The following is a 20,868-nucleotide window of genomic DNA, read 5'->3' on the forward strand; positions in this document are numbered from 1 at the left end:
TCATTATTGCTTTGATTTGTATTTCTCTATTTTTAGTGAAGTTAAACATAATTTTATAACGATTAGTCATCTTATGACTTTTTATATGTTTTGCCTATTTTTATTGGAATAAACATGTACTTAATTATATACATAGTGTACATTTACATATAAATAAATATTAATAAGCATTAATATATGTAGAGTTAAATTCTAATCCTTAGCCAATGATGTGTTGCAAATATCTTCTTCTAGTCTGTGACTTATCCTTCACTTCACTTATGATATCACTTATGATATCAATTATTGAATAGAAGTATTTTTTAATGTAGTTAAATATCTCAATTTTCTTTATAATTTATGCTTTCTGTGTGTTTTTTAAAAAACTACTTCCTTTCCCCAAGGTCATTAATCTTCTGTTTTATTCTAAAATTTTGAAAATTCTGCTTTTCTTACTTAGAATCTTAATGTGTCTAGGATTTAGTTTTAGGTATGGAGAAGTAGGAGCCTAATTTAATATTTTTTCCCATACAGACAACCACTTGCTCCAGCACCAATTATTGAATTATTCATCTTTTCTCCTGTTGATTTGCAACAGCATCTTTCTGATGTATCAGATCTCCATACATCTGTGAATCTGTTCCTGAGTTCTATAGTCTATTTCTTTATCAGTACCACACTGACTTCCCTGGCGGTCCAGTGGTTAAGACTCCGTGCTTCCACTGCAGGGTACATGGGTTCCATCCCTGGTCAGGGAACTATGATCCTGCATGCCACACAGTGCGGCTAAATAAATAAATAAAATAAAATAAAATAAAATAGGATACCACACTGTCTTAGTTTCTACAGCTTTATAAAGTCATGATATCTGGTAGGTAATTCTACTGCACTTTGTTCTTCAAAAGTGTCTGTTCTTGACCCTTTGCTCTTCAATATAAGTTTTAGAATCAGTTTTCCAATACGGTGAAAAACCCTGAAGGGATTTTAAAAATCAGACTTATGTTGAATTTTTAAAATTAGAATTATATTAAATTTATAAATAATTATGGAGGAATTAGTATCTCTGTGATATAGAATCATCCACTTCATGGCTATATCTCATCTGTTCATTTGGATATTTTTCAAAGGCTTTTAATAGACTTTTCACATTTTTTCATAAAAGTCCTTCATAGCTTTTGTTAGATTTATTCCCAAGGCTCTTATATTTAGAAGTCTGTTTTAAATTTTTGGAATCTGTGGAATTTTCTTTTCTTTTTCTGTGGTTACAATTTTCTTTTCATGCACTTTTCCCATGTACTTTTCAAAAAAATATGCATCCTCTTATTTTGGTGTCTAGGGTTTTATATATGTCCTTTTGATCAAGCTTTTTAATATCATTGTTCAAATCTTCTATATTATCAGCTTGCTCTAACAATTACTGAGAGAGATATGTTAAAATTTTCCACTATATCTCCCTGCACCTCTATCAATTTTTTTATTGATATATATATGAGGTTGTAATATTAGATACCTACATGTTTTGTATTCCTGATGGTTCCTTTACTCATTACTTAGTAACAATTGTTATCATTAATAATACTTCATTTTTCCCTTAAAGTCTGTGTTGTCTAATAATAATGTAGATCCACTAGCTTTCTTTTAGCTATTGCTTGAAACATCTATTACTTTTTTTTTTTTTAAACATTTGGTCTCTCTGTGTCTTATGTTTTAAGTACTTTTGGGAAACAACCTAATGCTTAACTTTTAAAAATCCAATCTGACAAGCACTGTCTTTTAAATGGCGAGTTTTTTACGTTAACAGTTATTATAATTGTTGACATATTTTATTTATTTCTACCATCTTATTTTGTACTATTTACTCTGCTTTTTCCATTTTCTTGGAGAGGGGGGTCTTTATCCTTGCTCCTTTCCTGTCTTATATAGAATTGACTATATTTTCTTAGTCCCCTTTCCTCTCCATTGGGAAGAAGTTATATATTCTTTTATTTACTACCCATAAATTGTTAACTTTCAAACTTTTATGGCCTAAAGTTAATCAACATCTATTACCGTCTTCACAAACAATAAAAGGACCTTAGCAGCTTCGATCCAAATCAATTCCTTCTTGTCTTACATGTTACTTTTCAGCATTTTTGTTCCACTTTGTTTAATAGGTACAAGTTTAGGCTTTTTATTTATTTATTTTTACAGTAACACTTGTTTAGATTTATCCATACAGTTTCTCTGCCCACTACCCTTTGTATCTTACTCTTTCCTTCTTCTTCCTGAAGTATACTTCTCAGTAAATCCTTGAAGGTTTGTTAGGGACAAACTCTCTCAGGCTTTGCAATCATGTTTTTGTTTCACTCTCACTGCTGAACAATCATTTAATCAAACACAGAATTTCATGATGGTAATTATTTTCTCCTAGCACCTTTTCTCAGAGGAGAGAAGAGGGATGATAGGGTGTAAGTGTCTTTGGTTTAAACCATTTGCCAATCAGAATACCTACAAGAGAACTGAACCACAGTTGGTGCTCCACTCTGAAGCCACTTTAAGGAGCACAGAAAACCCACAGAGACACTGGAGCTCACTCTCACAATAGCATCAGTCATCTTGCCCTGCAGTTGTGGATACATGTGTCTTCCTCCTCACTGGATTGTGAGCCACTGGCGAGCTGCGTCTCCTCTCTCTTTCTCATCTCAATCTCTCTATTCTACCTCCTGATTCCCAAGTGCAAGATCTGAACCAAGCCTTGTCTTGTACAATACTAAGCCAACTGGAGATCACACCAAATACATCTGTTTTTTGTTTGCTGCCCCCCAATCTCTCCTACATGATCCATCCTTCACTCTCTGCTTCTCTAGATCATTCTCATCAGGATGAAACCATGTATTCCACACTCACAGAAAAGACTTCCTGGATCCCACAACCCTTCCACCTACCATCTCATTTCTCTGCTTTCCTTCAGGCTAGAGTTATTGTGTTGTCTACATAACTGTTACTACTTTTTTTTCCAACCTCCTATTAACTCTTCAGCTCACTCCAATCTGCTTCCAATCCCACCACTCATGTAAAGAGAGCCAATGACCTCCATATTTCCAAACATAAATTCATCCCATGAACATAGAACATGCCATTAAATTTCTTAAAGTAATGTTTAAATGATAATGAATGTTTTTATACACCTGACTATTAGGACAAATTCCCAGTAGTAGAATCAGAAAATCAAATAACTCAAACACTTGGTATATACTGTCAAATTATCTTGCAGAAAGAGAAAGAGAGGGGTGGGGTGGAGAGAGAGTAAACTCTCACTTTTTAAGCCCTGTTATCTTCCTGACACTATGGACAGTAGTTTTCTGTTATTAATAGTTACTTGAGAATTACTACTAAACTCCCAGTGAAAATGACTGATTAGACACTTACAGCATTGCCAATGACCAGATTAAAGCTAGGGTCTTTCAACAAACATTTTTTTTTTGCATTTGTCATGTGCAGAGCACCTTGTAAGAAGATTTAGCTCTTATAGAGAACATTCAGTCATTCACTCACTCTCTTATCTAAGTAATACGTACTGAGGGCCTGCTGTATACATAACCCTGCCAGCCACTATTTCAGCTGTTTAGAAATATTTTACTTGCCTATCTAAATTGTACACTGCCCACTCCACCTCAAGTCCTGAGTATCCCCACAGAATGTTGTCAACCAATTAGTATTCACTATTCTCTGAAGTTACAAAGACTCCACACCTGAAATTTTCAGCACACCATGATGAAAACATGGCCGTAGGTTGTCCTGCTGTGTTCACAGCCACCTCTCGCGTTATGCTTTGCCTATGTATCTCCTCCATCAGCAGGTAGTAGAGAAACAGATACCTAACACCTTGGTTTCTGGCCATCTGCTTAGCTTTCCACAGCCCCATTATCTTTAGAAAGGGAGACTCCAAGGGAGAAGGCTACAGTGGGTTGTGCTTGGTTGACTGGTTTGTGTTCTTCAAAAGACAACACTCCACAGGGATTATGCAGTTGACGCTTCCTCTGTGTGTGCAGGCATAAAGATCATAAAGGTAGAGGAGCCAGGGGAGTTTTGAGGTGAGGGCTCTAGAAGTCATTTGGTGCCCAGGATGCCATTCTTGGGCTGTTGTCAAGTAAGGGTTTCATGAAGCATGAAAAGAGCAAACATATCTGCCTATAGCTGGTTCTTTAGAGCCATTCTCTCCCAACCAGCCCACCCTTACCACCACAGAAACGTACCCTGGGATGTGTTAGTTTCGCTCAGGTGGAAAGAAAAGAACCAGACAGATTATTTGTGGGAAAAGGAGGAGCAAAGGAAACCATTCAGCATTCTTGCAGAGCCTCTGAGTCCCTGTGTCGCCAAGGCTGATGTTGGGGTTTTGAGGATGCCCAACTAATAACACTTCTTCTCTTTGTCCACTTTCTGAACCAACTGAGAAATAAGACAGCAAACTCAGACGATAAAGAATCAAATGCCGTCCTCGTCCTTGTTTATGATAAAGGCTAGATCAGAGAACATAGTTTACTCTAAGGCACAAGCTCCCTTTTGCAAACTCCCTTTTGCCCAATCCAGGCTATGGAACCCACTTGGGGGAAAGTTTGGGTTTGCAGAGAGATCACACCTGCCCAGGTCACTGCTTTCCACTTGTCGAGGTAGAGAGGGAAGGTTGGAGAGACCAAATTTGCCCCAAATTCCTCGTCCCTCTCCCAGGTCCTTTGGTAGATTAGCTTCACTCAGTTCAGAAATATGGACCAAATGCTTCTACTCAGCATCTAAGTTTCTATCTCTCCCTCTGTAGGGAGGCGAAAAGGTTGGACGAGCATTCAACAGTATTTCAGGAAGCTCTTCTCATGATTGCAGCTTTAGGAGTGAAGAATAAGTGTTCCTCTCTCATCATTGCTAAGAGCTGTTAAGAAAAGAGACCCAAATACAACCTGGTCCTTATGAATGAAGATGAATTCTGATAAATGATAACTCACATCTTCTGGGAGGCTTATATTATTGAACACAAAGTTACAATCCCCAAGGCATGTAATTTCCATGCTGAACTAACTCCTTTTTTCATCCACATAAGTGAAATTCCCTAGTTGTTTCTTTTTCAAACTTCGCTTGGAGTAACAGATGCTTGCAATGTGTCTGAATTAAAAGTGTAAACTTTAGGGTCGCAGAATGTTAGTGCCAGCAGGTCATCAAATCCAGTCCAGTTCCTTGCTTTATTAGAAAACACGAGAACTGGTGAGATTAAATGACTCGTTCAAGGTCACACAGTCATTTGTGTCCATCCCTCTCTCAATTTTTGGTTTCCCTGACGAGGGGTATTTCCAACTATACCACGATGCATCAGAGAAACTTACTGTTTATAGAAAACCGGTGACACCTCAATAAAACCAAGCATACAGGTTTTTTTTTTTAATAAAAGTCATCCTGTAATATAGTAATAGAAATTTGTCTTTTCTATATTATTTTTCCTTGTAGTAGAATAACCCTTGAACTTGTTTTGTATTCAGTTAATGGTTTGACTATTCTGGTTCTAAATAAATGACTCCTTTTTAATGTTCTCTTTTCCTAATTAACAAAGTATCAAGTAGAGAGAGATGAGTTATGCACTTTAATTACAATAACCCCAGGCTACTGAGAGAATTCTTATCAGTGGCTTGGACTGTACATTCTGTGCTCACTTAGAAACAGCATTGGTAAAATCTTTAGGGAAGCCATGGATTTGAGATCTGAGGTGGTGGGGTCATCAGGAAGCAAGAGTGGGGAACTTCATTCCAGATGTCTTCACACCATACTGTGTCTGGTCCTCTCTCTGCTCATTGCCTTCCTGTTAAAAATGGGAAATGACAATTAGCCTGGATAATTATGAGAAACAGGAAGAGATGCTGCAAAGAGTATTGGAGTGCAGCATCAGGAGTCCAGAATTCTAGACCAGCTCTGCCACTGAACTGTCTCTGTGGGCTAGTCGCATGGTCTCTCTGAGCCTCAGTTTACTCTTCTGTAAAATGGACTTGTGCTAGCTGATCTCCAAGGTCTTTCTACAAAAGTCAAGATGTCTTTGACTCTAAGTCCTTCTAATTCCACATCTCATCCTACCCTTATCTCACACCCTTTGTTTCCCCAAACTGAGCAGTAACCTCTGGCTTCAAAGAGATAGGTTATATGCAGTGTCAAACAGAAGCAATGATTATAAGGACCAAAGAACCTTATTCATTGAACAATATATGCCTTATTTTACTTGTCAAAATGAGCAGAGAAGCTGGAGTCATTTCCTTTCTCATCATGGTACCATTTCATAGCTGCAACAATGCATTTGTGGTCCTTTTTCTCTAAGAGTTTCCTTCAAGGTAGACTTCCTAGGGTGGGTTAAAGGGCAGGACGAGAACTCAGTTACCCACACTCCAACCCCTGGTTCCTCTCTATCCTTCTGGCTAAAGTATATTAGATACTCGGTGTCAAAACATGTGTATGTTATTTTGCGTATTGAACTAAGAGTCATATGGTCTGGTTCTGGTCCTGAATTTTCCACTAATGAGATGTATGACCTTGGTTTTAAGTCACTTCTCTTCTGTGGCCTGAGTTTCCACATTTATGAAAGGAGACTTTTGGACTGGATGGTGTCTAAGTCCTCTTCCAGCTCTAAACTTCTAGCTCTGAGTTGGGGAAAGAGACAGGAATGGTGGCAGTTTGGGGAGAATGTCTTTGGATTGGGGGGCAAAGTCTCACCATACAAGGATTTGTCCCCAATATTCCACCACTTAAACAGGCCTTACCAGCTGGGCCAGGACAGGACAAAGTCCCACTATAGTGCAGCACTGTGGTAGTATCTCCCATGCCTAGTGGAAGCCTTGGCTTTTGGTGAGTATGTGAAGTATTAGTTAAATGGAGGATGGGGAGGCATATCAAGAAGTCTAAAATATGGTTCCTGCCCTCAGTGGGTTCACAATTGAGTTGAGAAACACAAGGGCAACATTCTGAGGCCAGCAGTCCAGAAGATGTAAAAACCATCTTAAATATCCATTGAGTTCAACAAACTGTGGAAGCTTATTCTGAGCTCATGATTAGGGACATATATTCGTGGGTGGATGGCGCGATCCAGGAGGAGTTGGAAGAATGTCCTACAGGCCTTGGCTGCTCCATCTTTTCTGGAGTCACCATTTTTTTTTTCCAGAAGAGTCTGTTGTTCTCTTTTTAAAATATCACTTGATTTTGGTCTTTGGATGATACACCTTCAGCTCTGTCTCCACAGAATGCATGCAGCTGGAAGGGTGGGTAGACTATGTATAAGGACACAGAAGAGGGAAAAGGAAGGTGATGTGGAGAAGAGCATTAACCAAAGTCTTGGGGTAAGAAAACACAAGATGTGTTCACAAGTCAACTGGTAAACCAGTTTGGCCATTAAGACTTTGGAAGAGGGGAAAAAAAGAGTCAAAACCATGATTTGAGTCCGATTATAAGTGGCATGATGAAATCAAAAAAGAGACCAAGGATAAATCTACTGCTGCTGTTTATTGTCTGTGTGCCTTTGAGCAAGTTATTTAAGCTTTTTCAGTTTATACCTTCACACGGTAAAATGGAAGTAATAATACCAATTTCACAGGATTTTGTGAGAATTAACAGAAACAATCTATGAAAAGCTCTTGGCACAGTCAAAATGAGCAATAAATGTTAATTTTCTAAATCCCAGGCTCTTCCTCTCTCCACAGTGATTTCTTCTCCTACAGGCCCTGGGAAAGCAGCAACCAGACAAACTTGGTTTTGAGTTAGGCTTGGCCAGTTACAAAGGCTTTCATCTTGGTCAAACCACTTAACTTCCCTGACTTCAGTTTCTTATCTACCAAATGAAATTTACCACACTTACCTTTCAGGATTATTGCAAAGTTTAGAAATGTATGATATGAAGCAAACAACAGTACCTGGCAGTAGGAGAGAGGCAGTAGGTTTCAATAAATAAATGGTGGTAGGAGAAGGGAGGAAAAAGAGGAGTTGTGATCGTTGGGATTCTCGACCAAGGAGCCTGGACATCTATCTTGTTGGCAGTTGGGGTCTTTGAAGATTTTTTTTCCAGGTAGAGTATTATAAGATGAAATGCAGAGAATCTTGACATGATGAGAATAGTACAAGAATGGCTAGAATGTGCAGAGGGCAAGGGTGAACACCCTGGAGGTACGGAGGCCCACCTACTGAAGATAAAACCCAGGTCTCTCCATGCATGTGCTACATAATTCTTTTATTACCAAATGAATTCTTTCTAGTGAAATTCATGCATTCTGAAAATATGAGAGAGGCAGAGATAGAAATGGAGAGTGAGGAGGGGGAGAAGAAAGAGACCCAGAGAAAGAGAGAGAGGCAGGGAGAGAGGGAGAAAGATACAAAGATACAGAGAGACAAGAGAGGGGAAGCTGTTTTCAAGGGCCTCTGGCTTTTTGTGTGAAGACATCTGGCACACAGCTGTGCTGGCTGGATGCAGGTGGCTTAAGAGAATTTGCATCCAGGTATAAATCCGACATCAACAGGCTTGAATTTTCAGCTGACATGTGGGCTCTTTTAAATAAAGCTGGGGAATTGGTGTGGAGGTAGTGAGAACACCTCCACCAAGACGTGCCTGATACCTGAGAACAGGACCTTCCCCGATGTCTTTGGATCACCTGCCGACCACGCCTCCCTCTTCCTGGTGCAGGAGGAGATATCCGGTCAGCAGCGTGCCCCCTGAGCAGGCATCCCACACTCCCTTTCTGACATTTCCTTTAGTTCCGTGTTCAATCTGCTTGCTCTTTGCTTAGAAGAGGGTGAGTTTGCTTTTGTGAGAAAGGTGTTTGGCTTAGCTTATGCCGAAAGCAGAATTGTCTTTAAGTTCAATTTACGTTTTTAATGTCATTTTTTTTCTTTTTTAAACTAATCGTTCAATAACTAATGGGCATTGATGACCTACAAAAGTCAGTTTCTGTTGCCAGAGTTGTTACAGCCGTAAAGCCTGGTGCCTGGTGTGACTGGATTAGAGAAGGCAGCTGGTACCTGTGCCTCTACCCAAAGCCACCAGGAGGAAATGGGGGCGCTATGGAGCAGCACCTTGAAAGGCTCTCAGATCCTGGGGGTAGGGCTTCCTGTGTCTAGCCTAACTCAGGACTGCTGTGGATCAGTAGACTTTGTGGATGACACCTGAAGAAAAATGTTAATCTGACCATCCCCCAAAGAACAGTACCCTGTATTGTCCCCTATGAGTTTTTCTCAGCCCACCTTCCAGTTCTGAAAGATCGTGTTGTCCAGCTAAGAGGTATGGAAATGGTTGACCTCCAAGATGCCACCCAGGGCCCCTTTTTTTTCTGGGTGTGGGAATGTTTGCTCTAGTATAATGTCTCTTTCTTATTTTAAAGAACTTTTAATGAAATATCTCATACGTCAAAAGTGTATATATATATATATATATATATACTTTTATATATATGTGATATTACTTTTATGTTTTTATATAATATCTAAAAATAATATGAACACTCATGGGTACCCAGCATCTATCTTAAGAAGTAGAATATTATAGAGTACTATCAAAGGCCCCTGTGTGTAACACCTCATTCATATCCCTCTTCTAACCTTTCCCACGTATTTTTGGTCCTTGCCTTACTCTTCTTAAGGGTTTGAATGTAGTCGGCCGTCCATATTGGTCCGTGGTTGGTTGAATCCGTGGATGCAGAATCCACAGATACCAAGGACCGGCTGTACTCTGCCATTTTATATAAGGAACTTGAGCATCCGGAGATTTTGGTATCTGAGGGGGTCCTGCACCCAAACCACCCCTCAGGTGCCAAGGGAAGAGGGACAACTGTATATATATATATATATCCTTAAATAATATATAGTTTTTCTTGCTGTTGACTTTTATATAAATGGCATCAAGCTGGATATGTTCCTGTGCAACTTGCATTTTTTGCATGAAATCTTGTGAGCTTAAACCATGTTGCTTCCTTAAATATCCATTTATTCATTTCCTGTGTTACACAGTATCCCATTCCATAGATATACTATAATTCATTTATCCATTATCTGTTGATAGATCTTGGGGGTATTACTTGATATTATAAAAATAGCAAAGTTGGGTTTTTTTACAATTACAAATTCTGATGCTATGAATGTGTTATGCACATGTCTCTTTGCCCATGTGGGAAAGTTTCTCCAGATTTTTAAGTTGGGGTGACATTGCTGCATCAAAAGGTATGAACATATTCTACTTCGTTAAATATTTCTAAGTGTTTTGCAAAGGGGATGTACCAGTTTACACACCTAACATCAGAGTATGAGTCTCCATCGATCCCATCCTTGGTGATATTTTTTATTGCCCAGCTTTTGTATTTGCCAGTCTTGTCAGTAGAAGATGGCAGCTCTTTCTGGTTTTAACAGGCATTTCCTTGACTACTTATGAGATGAAATGTTTTTCATATTTTTTGCTCAGTGCTGCATCCTCTTTTGTGTTGAATTCCTTGTGTGTTTCCGTTACATCTCCACCCATTCAGCACAGCTCTGTACGTGGCTGTGTTAGCATATAAAAGGGAGCGAAGGCATGTATTGACTGCCGTGTGCTGCTTTTCTCTGTGAAGGCCCTGAGGAATCGGGAAGTGGGCTCTATTATATAACCGACACAGAAGTCAGCGAGGATGATGACGCATATGAAGACGACTTAGATTTGGATATTTCCTTTGAGGAGGTAACTAAAAGTACTGCTTTAAAACCTGGGTGTTTTTGTTTCCTTGATGAACAAGGTGATTTAGTCAATGGGCCACTAACGTTTTACTTAAAACTTAGTTAAATTGGCTTATTTGCTTTTAACACATTTATTTCCTCTGACTATTAGGCACCAGGTGATCATAAATTAATAGTAACTAGGTACCAACCATGCTGATGTACTTCTGTAGTCAGCTCCTGCCTGCTGACTTCACAATCTGGCAAAAACATATTTAGATTCCCACCAAGTGAAATTTTATAAACTTAGTTTTTATAAGGAAATGAACAATTCCTTGACAAGGTAAATGCATCTTTGTGATATTGTAATAATAATAAATCACATAATATCAGCTTTAGCACTGATTTTCTGAGTAATATAGAAGGTACTTAAAATCCTTGAGACTCAAGTTCTTTATCCATAAACTGGAGTCAGTACTATTTGCCCTCTGTACATTCCAAGGTTTTGGTAGGTATCAAAAGTGACTATATTTTCAAGTATTAGGCGTCAGCTATAAATAAGGCAGTCTAATTACTGTGCTCTGTGTTAATCCTGAACTTCTTTTCCTTCTCTGTCTTTAGGTTAAACCGCTTCCTGCTATCAAAGAAGGGAATAAGAAATTTTGGGTGGAATCCAAGATGGCGCCCAGATCGAACCCAATGACCATTTCTAGGCTTGTCCCCGCTACACCAGCATCTCTCCCCATGACTGAGGTGGCTCCTCAGCCCACTCCAGTGGAAAGTAAAGGGAAGAATGGTGCAGCTATGATGCCAAGGCTTTTTGACGTGTCTTGTGATGAAACTCTCTGCTCTGCTGACAGCTTTTGTGTCACTGACTACACCTGGGGGGGCTCTCGATGCCACTGCAACCTGGGCAAAGGTGGTGAGAGCTGCTCAGAAGGTAGGCCCTTGGGGGGTGGGGTGGGGAACATGGTGGTGGGTTGGCCCTACTGGGAGCCAGAGGGCAGTTTTGCATCCACACGTGGTTCGTTCAAGTCCTTTTTCTAAGATAAACCCCTTCTCCCATGTTGTTGTCACTAAATTAGCTAGTTAGCTACACAGGGCAAATGTGAGGCAACTTCCATTGCTTCCAGTTAGACAGCAGCCCTATTCTTACATGTGCCAAACATGTAGTCCTTTTGGAGCAGTTAATAAATCATCCTGATGGCATCTTGGGGGTGGGTTTACTTTTATCACCCCTCTACTAAGAAAATGCAGCAGAAACATGTGCATGAAGGTTAAGAAGGATAATAATTGAGCCAACTTATATTACACAGATGTACAGCTAGAAAGCCGGTGTCAGTGGCCTTAAAGCCATTGATTTCTCTTTAGGGTGGTAAGTAACAATCTCCAAAGATCCAGTTTCTCCCTAAGAATTTCAGAAGCTCAAAGTCCCCGGGAATGAGAATCCTGGGGGTAAAGAGTAGAGTGAAGAAGATGGTAAGCTAGGTTTAACAGACTATCAGGGGTTTTTACTTAATGACATCCAGGCAATGGTGTGTACTGATTTTTTGCATTTGAAGTGAGGAAACAGCATTCTTTTATTTTGTCTTTTTCTCTTTTCAGATATTGTTATACAGTATCCTCGGTTCTTTGGCCACTCCTATGTAACCTTTGAAACTTTGAAGAACTCTTATCAGGCATTTCAAATTACTCTTGAATTTAGGGTAAGAAGGATTAAACCTTTGATGAGCGCTTACTGGACACCTTAACACAGCAGTGTGCTACATCAAAGGGAGGAGGAGAAGGGGAGACGAAGCAGGGGGGTAAACCCATTCACAGGTTAGCGAGAACGATGGGCACACTTACACGCTCAAGGGCGACAGCAAAGGGGGGGTGGGTTCTGTATGTTACTGAACTATGGAAATGGTTGGCCTGAAGGTTCCCAGGAAGAATGTTTGGGTCCCACACATGTTGCTCGTGTTGACTGAAAAAAAATGCATAACCTAAAAGTTGAGAATTATGTTTTATTCAGCAAATTTGCTGAGGACTTAAGCCCAATAGCTCTGAGGGACTGTTCCCCGGGCTAAAGTCCACAGCAAGTCCACCAAATAAAACATAATTCTCAACTTTTAGGTTGTGCATTTTTTTTTCGGTCAACACTCATAAGAGCGACACTTCTCAGGCCAGGATTACAGAAGGTATAAATGCATTTTTCCAGCCCCAAATTCCTCTTAAAGGAAGCCCAAACAACGTTCATTATTATGACTGTAACTGAACAGATAGAAAAATGACTATATGCAACCCTGGCACACAGTAAAGGCCCAATAGATGCTCTCTGATCTGAATCAGCTGTGGATCAGAATTCATTGCCTTCAGCTTAAAGTGATTCTTCTGGGTATCTCAGATGACAGGAAAAGGTTTGGAGAGGTGGAAACAAGTCCCCTTCAGGTCACGGTCAAAGTGTTGAGGGTCCAAAAGATGATCTGTCCCAGTCTGGGACAGACAACATGGGTGAAAACTCAACTAGTCCATGGGCTGTTTGTATTGTCATGTTCTCCTAATGGAAGGAAAGAAGCAAATTTGCATGGGAAATTTTTTTTAAAAAAGGACACACTAAAATGCTCTTTGCTGAGAATAGAATTTGATGAGCATGAGAGCAGCCCCTGTGTGACTGCGGTCTTTGTGTACATGGTTTCCGAGAGCCTCTGCTGGTGGATCCATGAAGCCAAGTAAAGAGTGGGTCAGATATGGGGCCACCTTCCTCTCACGTCCCTGCAAAATTCCTCACACACTGTTTATATCGCTGCCCTCTGTTTATTGAAAGTGAACTGGGACTAGGTACCTGGGAAGTAATTGGAGTCCGCATGCTTGTAAATAGGAACGCAGTGGAGATGCTCAAGTTTCGTATTCACGAGTGTCTCCAGGTGGCCCTTTATGGAAGAAGAAGCGCTCATTGTTCGTGTGGCTTTCGTTCCTATAATAACAGGCAGAGGCGGAGGATGGCTTGCTGCTCTACTGCGGGGAGAATGAACACGGGAGGGGAGATTTCATGTCCCTGGCTGTCATCCAGCGCTCGCTCCAGTTCAGGTAACTCCTGCCAAAACCCCCTCCGATTTTCAGTACTACCCTACCTTATGTCTTCCTTTTTATAGTGTGAACAAACTCTATACACGATGGATCCCTGTAAGTAAAGGAGCAGTGTGTATAAGATGAGCATGGACCAGTTTACTAAATAAATACTGGGGTATCAGGATGGCAGGGTTACCCCTCAAATTTGAGTTTGGAACCTTGTCATCATTTATTCACTCAACAGCAAATGCTTCTTGAGCTGCCACAGTGTACCAGGCACTGCTGCAGCGCCTGGGAATGTGGCAGTGAGCCAAAGCGATCGAGTCCCTTCTCTCCTGGAGCTTTGGTGGATGCGCTGGGAAGAAGGTTGGGACCTCCTCCTTGTCCCCTGCGGAGAGGCGGCTGACAGCGCGGAGCCCAGAGAGAAGCCCATAGCCTCCTAAGGGTTTCCAGAGTCTCAGACCCCATCCTCGTCTTTCCTCAGGGCTGTGGTGGACTCTTTGACTTACCTCCTGTGCCCTGATCATTTGTGTCCCAACGCACCTTGGAAGCCACCTTTGGTTTATGTGTGGTTTTCTGCATGCAGAGTTCTGTGGACGTGTGCGTGTTTTAACCACCCTCGTGGAGGTGCACACGGCACCTATTTGAGGACAAACGGTGGGGATCAGCGGGGTGCTTCTCCATGGCTCACTGATTAAGATCCTCATGACACCATTCTCCTGCGGCCTGACCGTCAGCAAGTGACTTAACCTCTCCGAGCCCCTGTTTCCTCCCAGGACTACTGTGAACATTAAATGCATTAAAACATAAGAGTACTTAGAGCAGTGCCTGACCCGTAGCAAAAGCATTCAGTAAGCACCAACCATGATTATCTTTTGACTATTTTAGCACAAAAATTACTTTTGGTTACCAAGGATAAGACTGTCAAGCGTCCCACGTGGGGTAGAAAATGCCCCCACCCCGCCGTCCCCACATCCTTTGCTAAATGCGTTGATTGATGGGAGGTTGAGGTCAGCCAGCAGGATCTGGGGCAGTGGCCCTAACCTTATGCGGATCTAACCCTTGGAGGATCTGATTGACTCCCGCTAGCCCTGCTGGATATTTGCTGGTAGCAGCTCTCCATCTCCGCAACTCCTACTGCGTGATCCTGAGATCCCCCCCTCTACGTGAGCCTGTTTTGCAACGCCTCTCCACCCCATTCCACTCCACTGAGGATCAGGAGACAAAGGGAGGCCATGGGAAGTGGGCTGCAATTAGTGCACATCCTGATAAGGACAGCACCCACCATGCTTCCTTCCTCACCAGCAAGTCTCAGAACCCATGGGGACGTGGCATGGTGGCTGCTTGGAGGTTGGCTGGAAAAGGTCAGAATCCTACATGTCAGGCATAGTGACCAGAGGGCACCCCAGGCCATACAGAGGTTGGGAAAAAAAACAAACAAGAATAATGCAACTGTCTGAGAATGCTCCTTCTCCACCCACATCCCCTCTGGGCTGGAGACTCCCATGGAAACCACCCCTGCACTCAGGCCCAGCTGAACACAGATGGCAGTGCTGGCCAGCTTGTCAAAATGTGTGAAGACTTGGTTTCTTTTCTTTTTTTTTTTTTTTTTTTTTTTTTTTTTTAACATTTTATTAACATCACTGAGCCTGTCATTTGGGAGTTGTGGGAAGTCCCCAGAGAAATCCCTGGAAGCAGAATAATTCAAGCTCTAATTCTCTGCACCTTGAGTCCATGTTCAGCATCTGAAGGATGCTGAAGGAGAGGAAAGATCGTAGTTGCCCAGGATTCTCTAAGCCGCAGAGAAAATTGGGTTAAAGGAGACCCCACACTGAAAGGTTCTATGGGCAGATTAAAGACAGCCAGGCTGAGGAGATCCCAGGGAAGGAGGCGTCTAGCTCTTCCGTGTGTAGATTTAAACAGCTCTTGATATTTGTAAACCTAACTCTGAACAGACTGGCTCTCAAAGAAGCCATTACCCTGGAAGTGATGTCCATGGAGTCTGAAAACACAATGAACTGGTTGATCTAAGAATTTTCCTTTTCTTTTCTTCCCCCACAGGTTTAACTGTGGAACTGGGCTTGCCATCATCGTAAGTGAAACCAAAATCAAACTAGGGGGCTGGCACACGGTTACGCTCTACAGAGATGGGCTGAACGGGCTGCTGCAGCTGAACAATGGCACCCCGGTGACAGGCCAGTCCCAGGTGAGTGCGAGCCTCACTCCCTGCCTGCCCCCCTGCCCAGCACGCACCACAAGCACCCTGGCAGGGTCCCACTGCAGAGAGCTGGCAGCCCTGGCAGATGGGCTGCTTTTCATGGCAAACCCATGCAACCTGGCTCTGATGTGCCCCTGCCAGCTTTCCACTCTAGGTGGGCTTTCAGGGCACGTGTCCATCCCACATCTACCGAGGAGGAGGATGACTTTGCCAGCATCACGGCCCTGGCTGCACAGGGACGTGCCGTGGGTTCTGTGCCCGGGGCATGTTCTCTTTCTACAAGGACATCAATGCCAGGGGGTGGAGGAAGGCCCATATTGGAAGAATTGAAGCCATTATTATGGCAAACACAAAGCTTGCTTTTACGGCAGAGGTGTTGCAATCCTGTGGCTTTAGAAAATCGTCCCGAAAGGTTCACTTGGTTCAATATTCAGGAGTAATCCATTCATCCACCTTTTGGGGGCCATGATTATAGGAAGTGGTAAAGCAGCGTAACTGTTGGGCTACTTGGCAGATCACCTAGGTATTCACATAGTTGTCATGCTCTGAGCAATTTTAGGACCGTGTTTAGAATAAACAGTTGGGATTAGCAACCTGCCAAGGAACCGAGCCTGTAATTCTAATCAGGCAGGTACCTGTATCCTCTGAGGGAAAAAGTAGCAAGAAATCCTTTGTGTATATGTGTATAGCTTTCTCCTTGCCCGGGCTCTTCACTATTCTTTGCTGACAAGACATGTTATATTAAGGGTCATGACTTGCTGATAAAAAAAAAAAAAAAAAAAAAAAAGAATAGAAAAAATAAATCTCATTCATTTGAATCCCAGTGGTTCTAAAAGAACAAGAATCCAAATATAGTGAATGTGAATCCAGGAAGATCATTTATGCAGATATGCATATATTTCTAAGGAAGGGAAAGATGGGATAAATGCACTGCAGAATCACATAAATGCCAGGACAATAGGCCTACTATGGTTAAAATTAAATTTGACAGGAATAAAGAAACTTTGAACTTGGGTCCAAAATACTAACATGAATACAGGTGGAGAAGCTGTAACAGAAGTAACACATGTGTAAATGTCTTATGGTTTAAAACAAGGAAATTCAATAAAGGTTAATAAATAGGGCCATGTGATAACAACAAGCTAAAGAAATTATAGGCTGTATTAATAGAGGCGTAGCATCTAGGAAAATGGAGGTGATAATCCTATTCTATTCTGGTGCCTATGTGTGTAGTTTGCAGTGCTCTAACAGGGACTCTATTCCTCGAAGAGGACTGCCTTCAGAGTATATGATTTTAATGCATGTAAGCATTAATTACAAAAAGCATATAATTTTGTGGCTACTCAGGGCAACATCTGCCTCTCTACTACCAGGACTTGCTAAGCAAGTTGTATAAGCAGGACCGCAGATGTGGAATGTTTGAGAAAACTGTCTCAAGAGATAGTGACTCTGTTTTAAGTCAGGGTTCCCCCAAAACAGACCTGAGCTGAGGAGTCTTATGCAAATGATGCACTTGGAAAAGGATCCCATAGGAAACCTGTAAGAGAGGGGATTAAGACGAACGGGGGAGGGGCAGAAGTCAGTAAGAGTGAGATCTCAGGCAAAGTTCATCAGGATCTGGCTTTAGCCTGATCCCACAGGGGAGCTCTGGAGTGTAAGTAGTACCACGGAGTGAGGCCAACCCAAAGCAAGGGAATTGTACTTTCACACTTAAGCACCCATTAAAACTTGTTAAGGGCTGTGCCAGGGGGCTGCAAACTCCAGGATACCACCAGTTCTCTGCATAGGCAGGCAAAGCAGCCTCCAGAGGCCCAAAGACATGTCCTCATTAGAGGAAGGTAAAGGTTAGGCTCAATGACTGTTGCCTGGGATGTTGTGAAGGGAGTTTCAGAGGAGCTACCCACCCCTCTGATGCGCTTAATGTTCCAAAAAAGGAGAAAAGGATTTAGCTGTCGGGCTCCTGCTGTGGTCCTGGATCAGGGAATAGGGCCAGAAGTGTGAGGAAGGGATCCAGAAGAAGTAAATCCTGAGGATCTTGGTGAAATAAGCCAACAGGGCACTCAATTCTTCTAACGAAAGCTATATGCCAGTGGCTGGCAAATAATTAATCCTTAAAATCCACTGTAAATACTTTAAAGCTGCCTAGCTCATATTTAATATACTATTTACAAATGATTCTTATCTATTCATTAGAAAAGATAAAGCAATGATTAGATGTTTTACTTATTGATAACAAAAGTATAAAGGATAAAGATTACATTTCAGTGGCTTACATTCTAGACATTTTATAACTTCTGGCAACATACCTTTTCCCAACCTCCTTCTATACCCTTCAATCCAAGCAAATGAGATATTTCTGCAATAAAAATAACAAATAACCAAGAGCACCTTAATTCTGTCCCACCTAATGTTCAGCTCTGTATTTTGTAACCTCAAAATCTACAATCCAGACTGTGATTTAGTCTTAAGATTGGAAATGTCCCCACTTAGCTGTAATAGCACTTTAAAAAAATTGTATCCATGAGCAAATTTCAAAATATTTTGCAACTCAGTCTTGGCAATTTCCCTCTCCCTCACAAATGCCTCTTGCAGGATATAGTATAAAGGTGACTAGGACAGTAAAAGGGTAAACGTTAGCCCATGTATACACAAAATTAGTATTATCACCTTTTGAGACACAGAATAGCCCTATGACCCATCCAAGATACACAGTAAATTCGTGTCAGGACTGGAAAGAGAAAGTTTTTTTTTGGATGCCCATCATGGTACACTGCCTGTTGGGCTGCTCTTGGCTCTAACCCGCCTTCCCTTCCCTTCTAGGTTCCAAAATCATCCCTTCTTGAAAGACAGCCCTCTGAGAAGCTCTCTTGAGTTTTCTATGGTAACCGTGGGTTTAATTTTCCAGTAGGACAGTGACTTAAATACAGATGGAAGAAAACAATGGCGCTATAAATTGCATCTTAACCATGTCCCTCCTGAAAAATCTGTTGTGTTTTAGCTTTTGACTTTGTGTAGTGAGTTACTGTTTCCATCTTTCTTAAAGGGCCAGTACAGTAAAATTACCTTCCGGACACCTCTCTATCTTGGTGGGGCTCCCCGTGCTTACTGGTTGGTGAGAGCAACAGGGACAAACCAAGGCTTTCAAGGCTGTGTACAGTCACTCACTGTTAATGGGAAGAGAATGGACTTGAGGCCCTGGCCGCTGGGGAAGGCACTCAGCGGGGCTGATGTGGGTAAGTGGTTGCCCAGTGGGGGATGCTCTCGTGGGACTGCCTTTCTGCTTTGGGCCAGCGTGGGGAGAAGCTTCACGGGCTACAACCCTAGGCAGATGGTTAATGCAGAGCTTTAGGAGGGAGGTGGGCCTGAAGGGTGAGGTTGGTGCTCTGAAGACATGATGACCTTGAATCTGAACACTCAGATGTGATAAATAAGACCAAGGGTGGACCAAACCCTTGGTTGTGTCCTGCTGCCATCTTGGCCCTCTTCATGAAACGTAGCCTGGTCTCATCTGACAAGGCAACAGCAATTCAGCCCTTTCACCCTTCCTCACCCAGTCCAGTGGAAGAACCAACACAATGATGTAGAAAGATCTTTCGTATACTCTTTGCTTCTAAAAGAAATGGCCACATTCCAATTCTTGACCACCGTGCCAAACACGTTCTTGACGCCCTCTCATTTACTCCTCATACTGATTTGAGGAGGTAGAAATTATTATTATATTTATTTTACACATGAAGACACTGGGACTTGTAAAAGTTAAAGAACTTATCTAAAATAGGGCAGAACTAGGATAGTGGTTTTTTTCTTTTTTTCTATTTTCCTTTTTTTAAATTAAGATTATTTTTTGAGTAGTTTAAGGTTCACAGCAAAATTGGGGGGAAGGTACAGAGATTTCCCATATGCCCTCTGGTCCCACACACACGAAGCCCCCCACCCCCCAATTATCAACATCCCCCATTGGAGTGGTATATCTGTTACAAATGATGAACCTGTTGACACATCATAATTGCCCCAAATCCATAGTTTACATTATGGTTCACTTATAGGGTTTTATATTCTATGGGTTTGGACAAATGTATACTAACATATATCCATCATTATGGTATCATACAGAGTATTTTCACTGCTTTAAAATTCCTCTGTGCTCTGCTTATTCATCTCCTCCCCCCATCTCCAACCCCTGGCAACCACTGATCTTTTTATATTCTTTATAGTTTTGCCTTTTCCAGAATGTCATGTAGTTGGAATCATACATTATGTAGCCTTAATAGATTGGCTTCTTTCAGTTAGTAGTATGAGTCTAAGTTCCCTCCATGTCTTTTCACGGCTTGATAGCTCATTTCTTTTTAGCACTGAATAATATTCCATTGTCTGGATGGACCACAGTTTATCTGTTCACCTACTGAAGGACATCTTGGCTGCTTCCAAGCTTTGGTAATTATCAATAAAGCTGCTATAAACATCCAGGTTTTTGGGTGGACATAAGTTTTCAGCTCTTTTGGGTAAACACCCAAGAGTGTGATCACTTGATCATGTGGTAAGAGTATGTTTAGTTTTGTAAGAAACCACCAAACTGTGGACTGTATCATTTTGCATTCCCACCGTGAATGTATGAGAGTTCCTTTTGTTCCACATTCTTGTTAGCATTTGATGTTGTCAGTGTTCCATATTTTGGCCATTCTGATAGGTGCATAGTGGTATCGTGTTGTTGTAATTTGCATTTCCCTGATGACATATGATATGGAGCATCTTCTCACATGTTTATTTGCCATCTGTATATCTTCTTTGGTGAGGTATCTGTTAAGATCTTTGGCTCATTTTCAACTGAGTTGTTTGTTTTCTTATTATTGAGTTTTAAGAGTTCTTTATTTATTTTGGATAACAATCCTTTATCAGATGTGTCTTTTGAAAATGTTTTCTTATCTGTGGCTTGTTTTCTCATCCTCTAGACA

The 20,868-nt window shown here is 41.5% G+C and overlaps 1 protein-coding gene across 1 annotated transcript in view; it reads left to right on the forward strand.

The window, feature by feature from the left end:
- EGFLAM (EGF like, fibronectin type III and laminin G domains) overlaps positions 1-20,868 on the forward strand; it is a 176,045-nt gene that overhangs the window by 115,624 nt on the left and 39,553 nt on the right. The window contains exons 8-13 of the mRNA XM_024123207.1: positions 10,566-10,672; positions 11,269-11,587; positions 12,253-12,353; positions 13,616-13,716; positions 15,760-15,904; positions 18,960-19,149. Of these exons, the coding sequence (XP_023978975.1) occupies positions 10,566-10,672; positions 11,269-11,587; positions 12,253-12,353; positions 13,616-13,716; positions 15,760-15,904; positions 18,960-19,149 (963 nt within the window). The remainder of the gene's footprint in view (positions 1-10,565; positions 10,673-11,268; positions 11,588-12,252; positions 12,354-13,615; positions 13,717-15,759; positions 15,905-18,959; positions 19,150-20,868) is intronic.

The sequence above is a fragment of the Physeter macrocephalus genome, chromosome 8, assembly GCF_002837175.3.
Source record: "Physeter macrocephalus isolate SW-GA chromosome 8, ASM283717v5, whole genome shotgun sequence".
NCBI lineage: Eukaryota > Metazoa > Chordata > Mammalia > Artiodactyla > Physeteridae > Physeter > Physeter macrocephalus.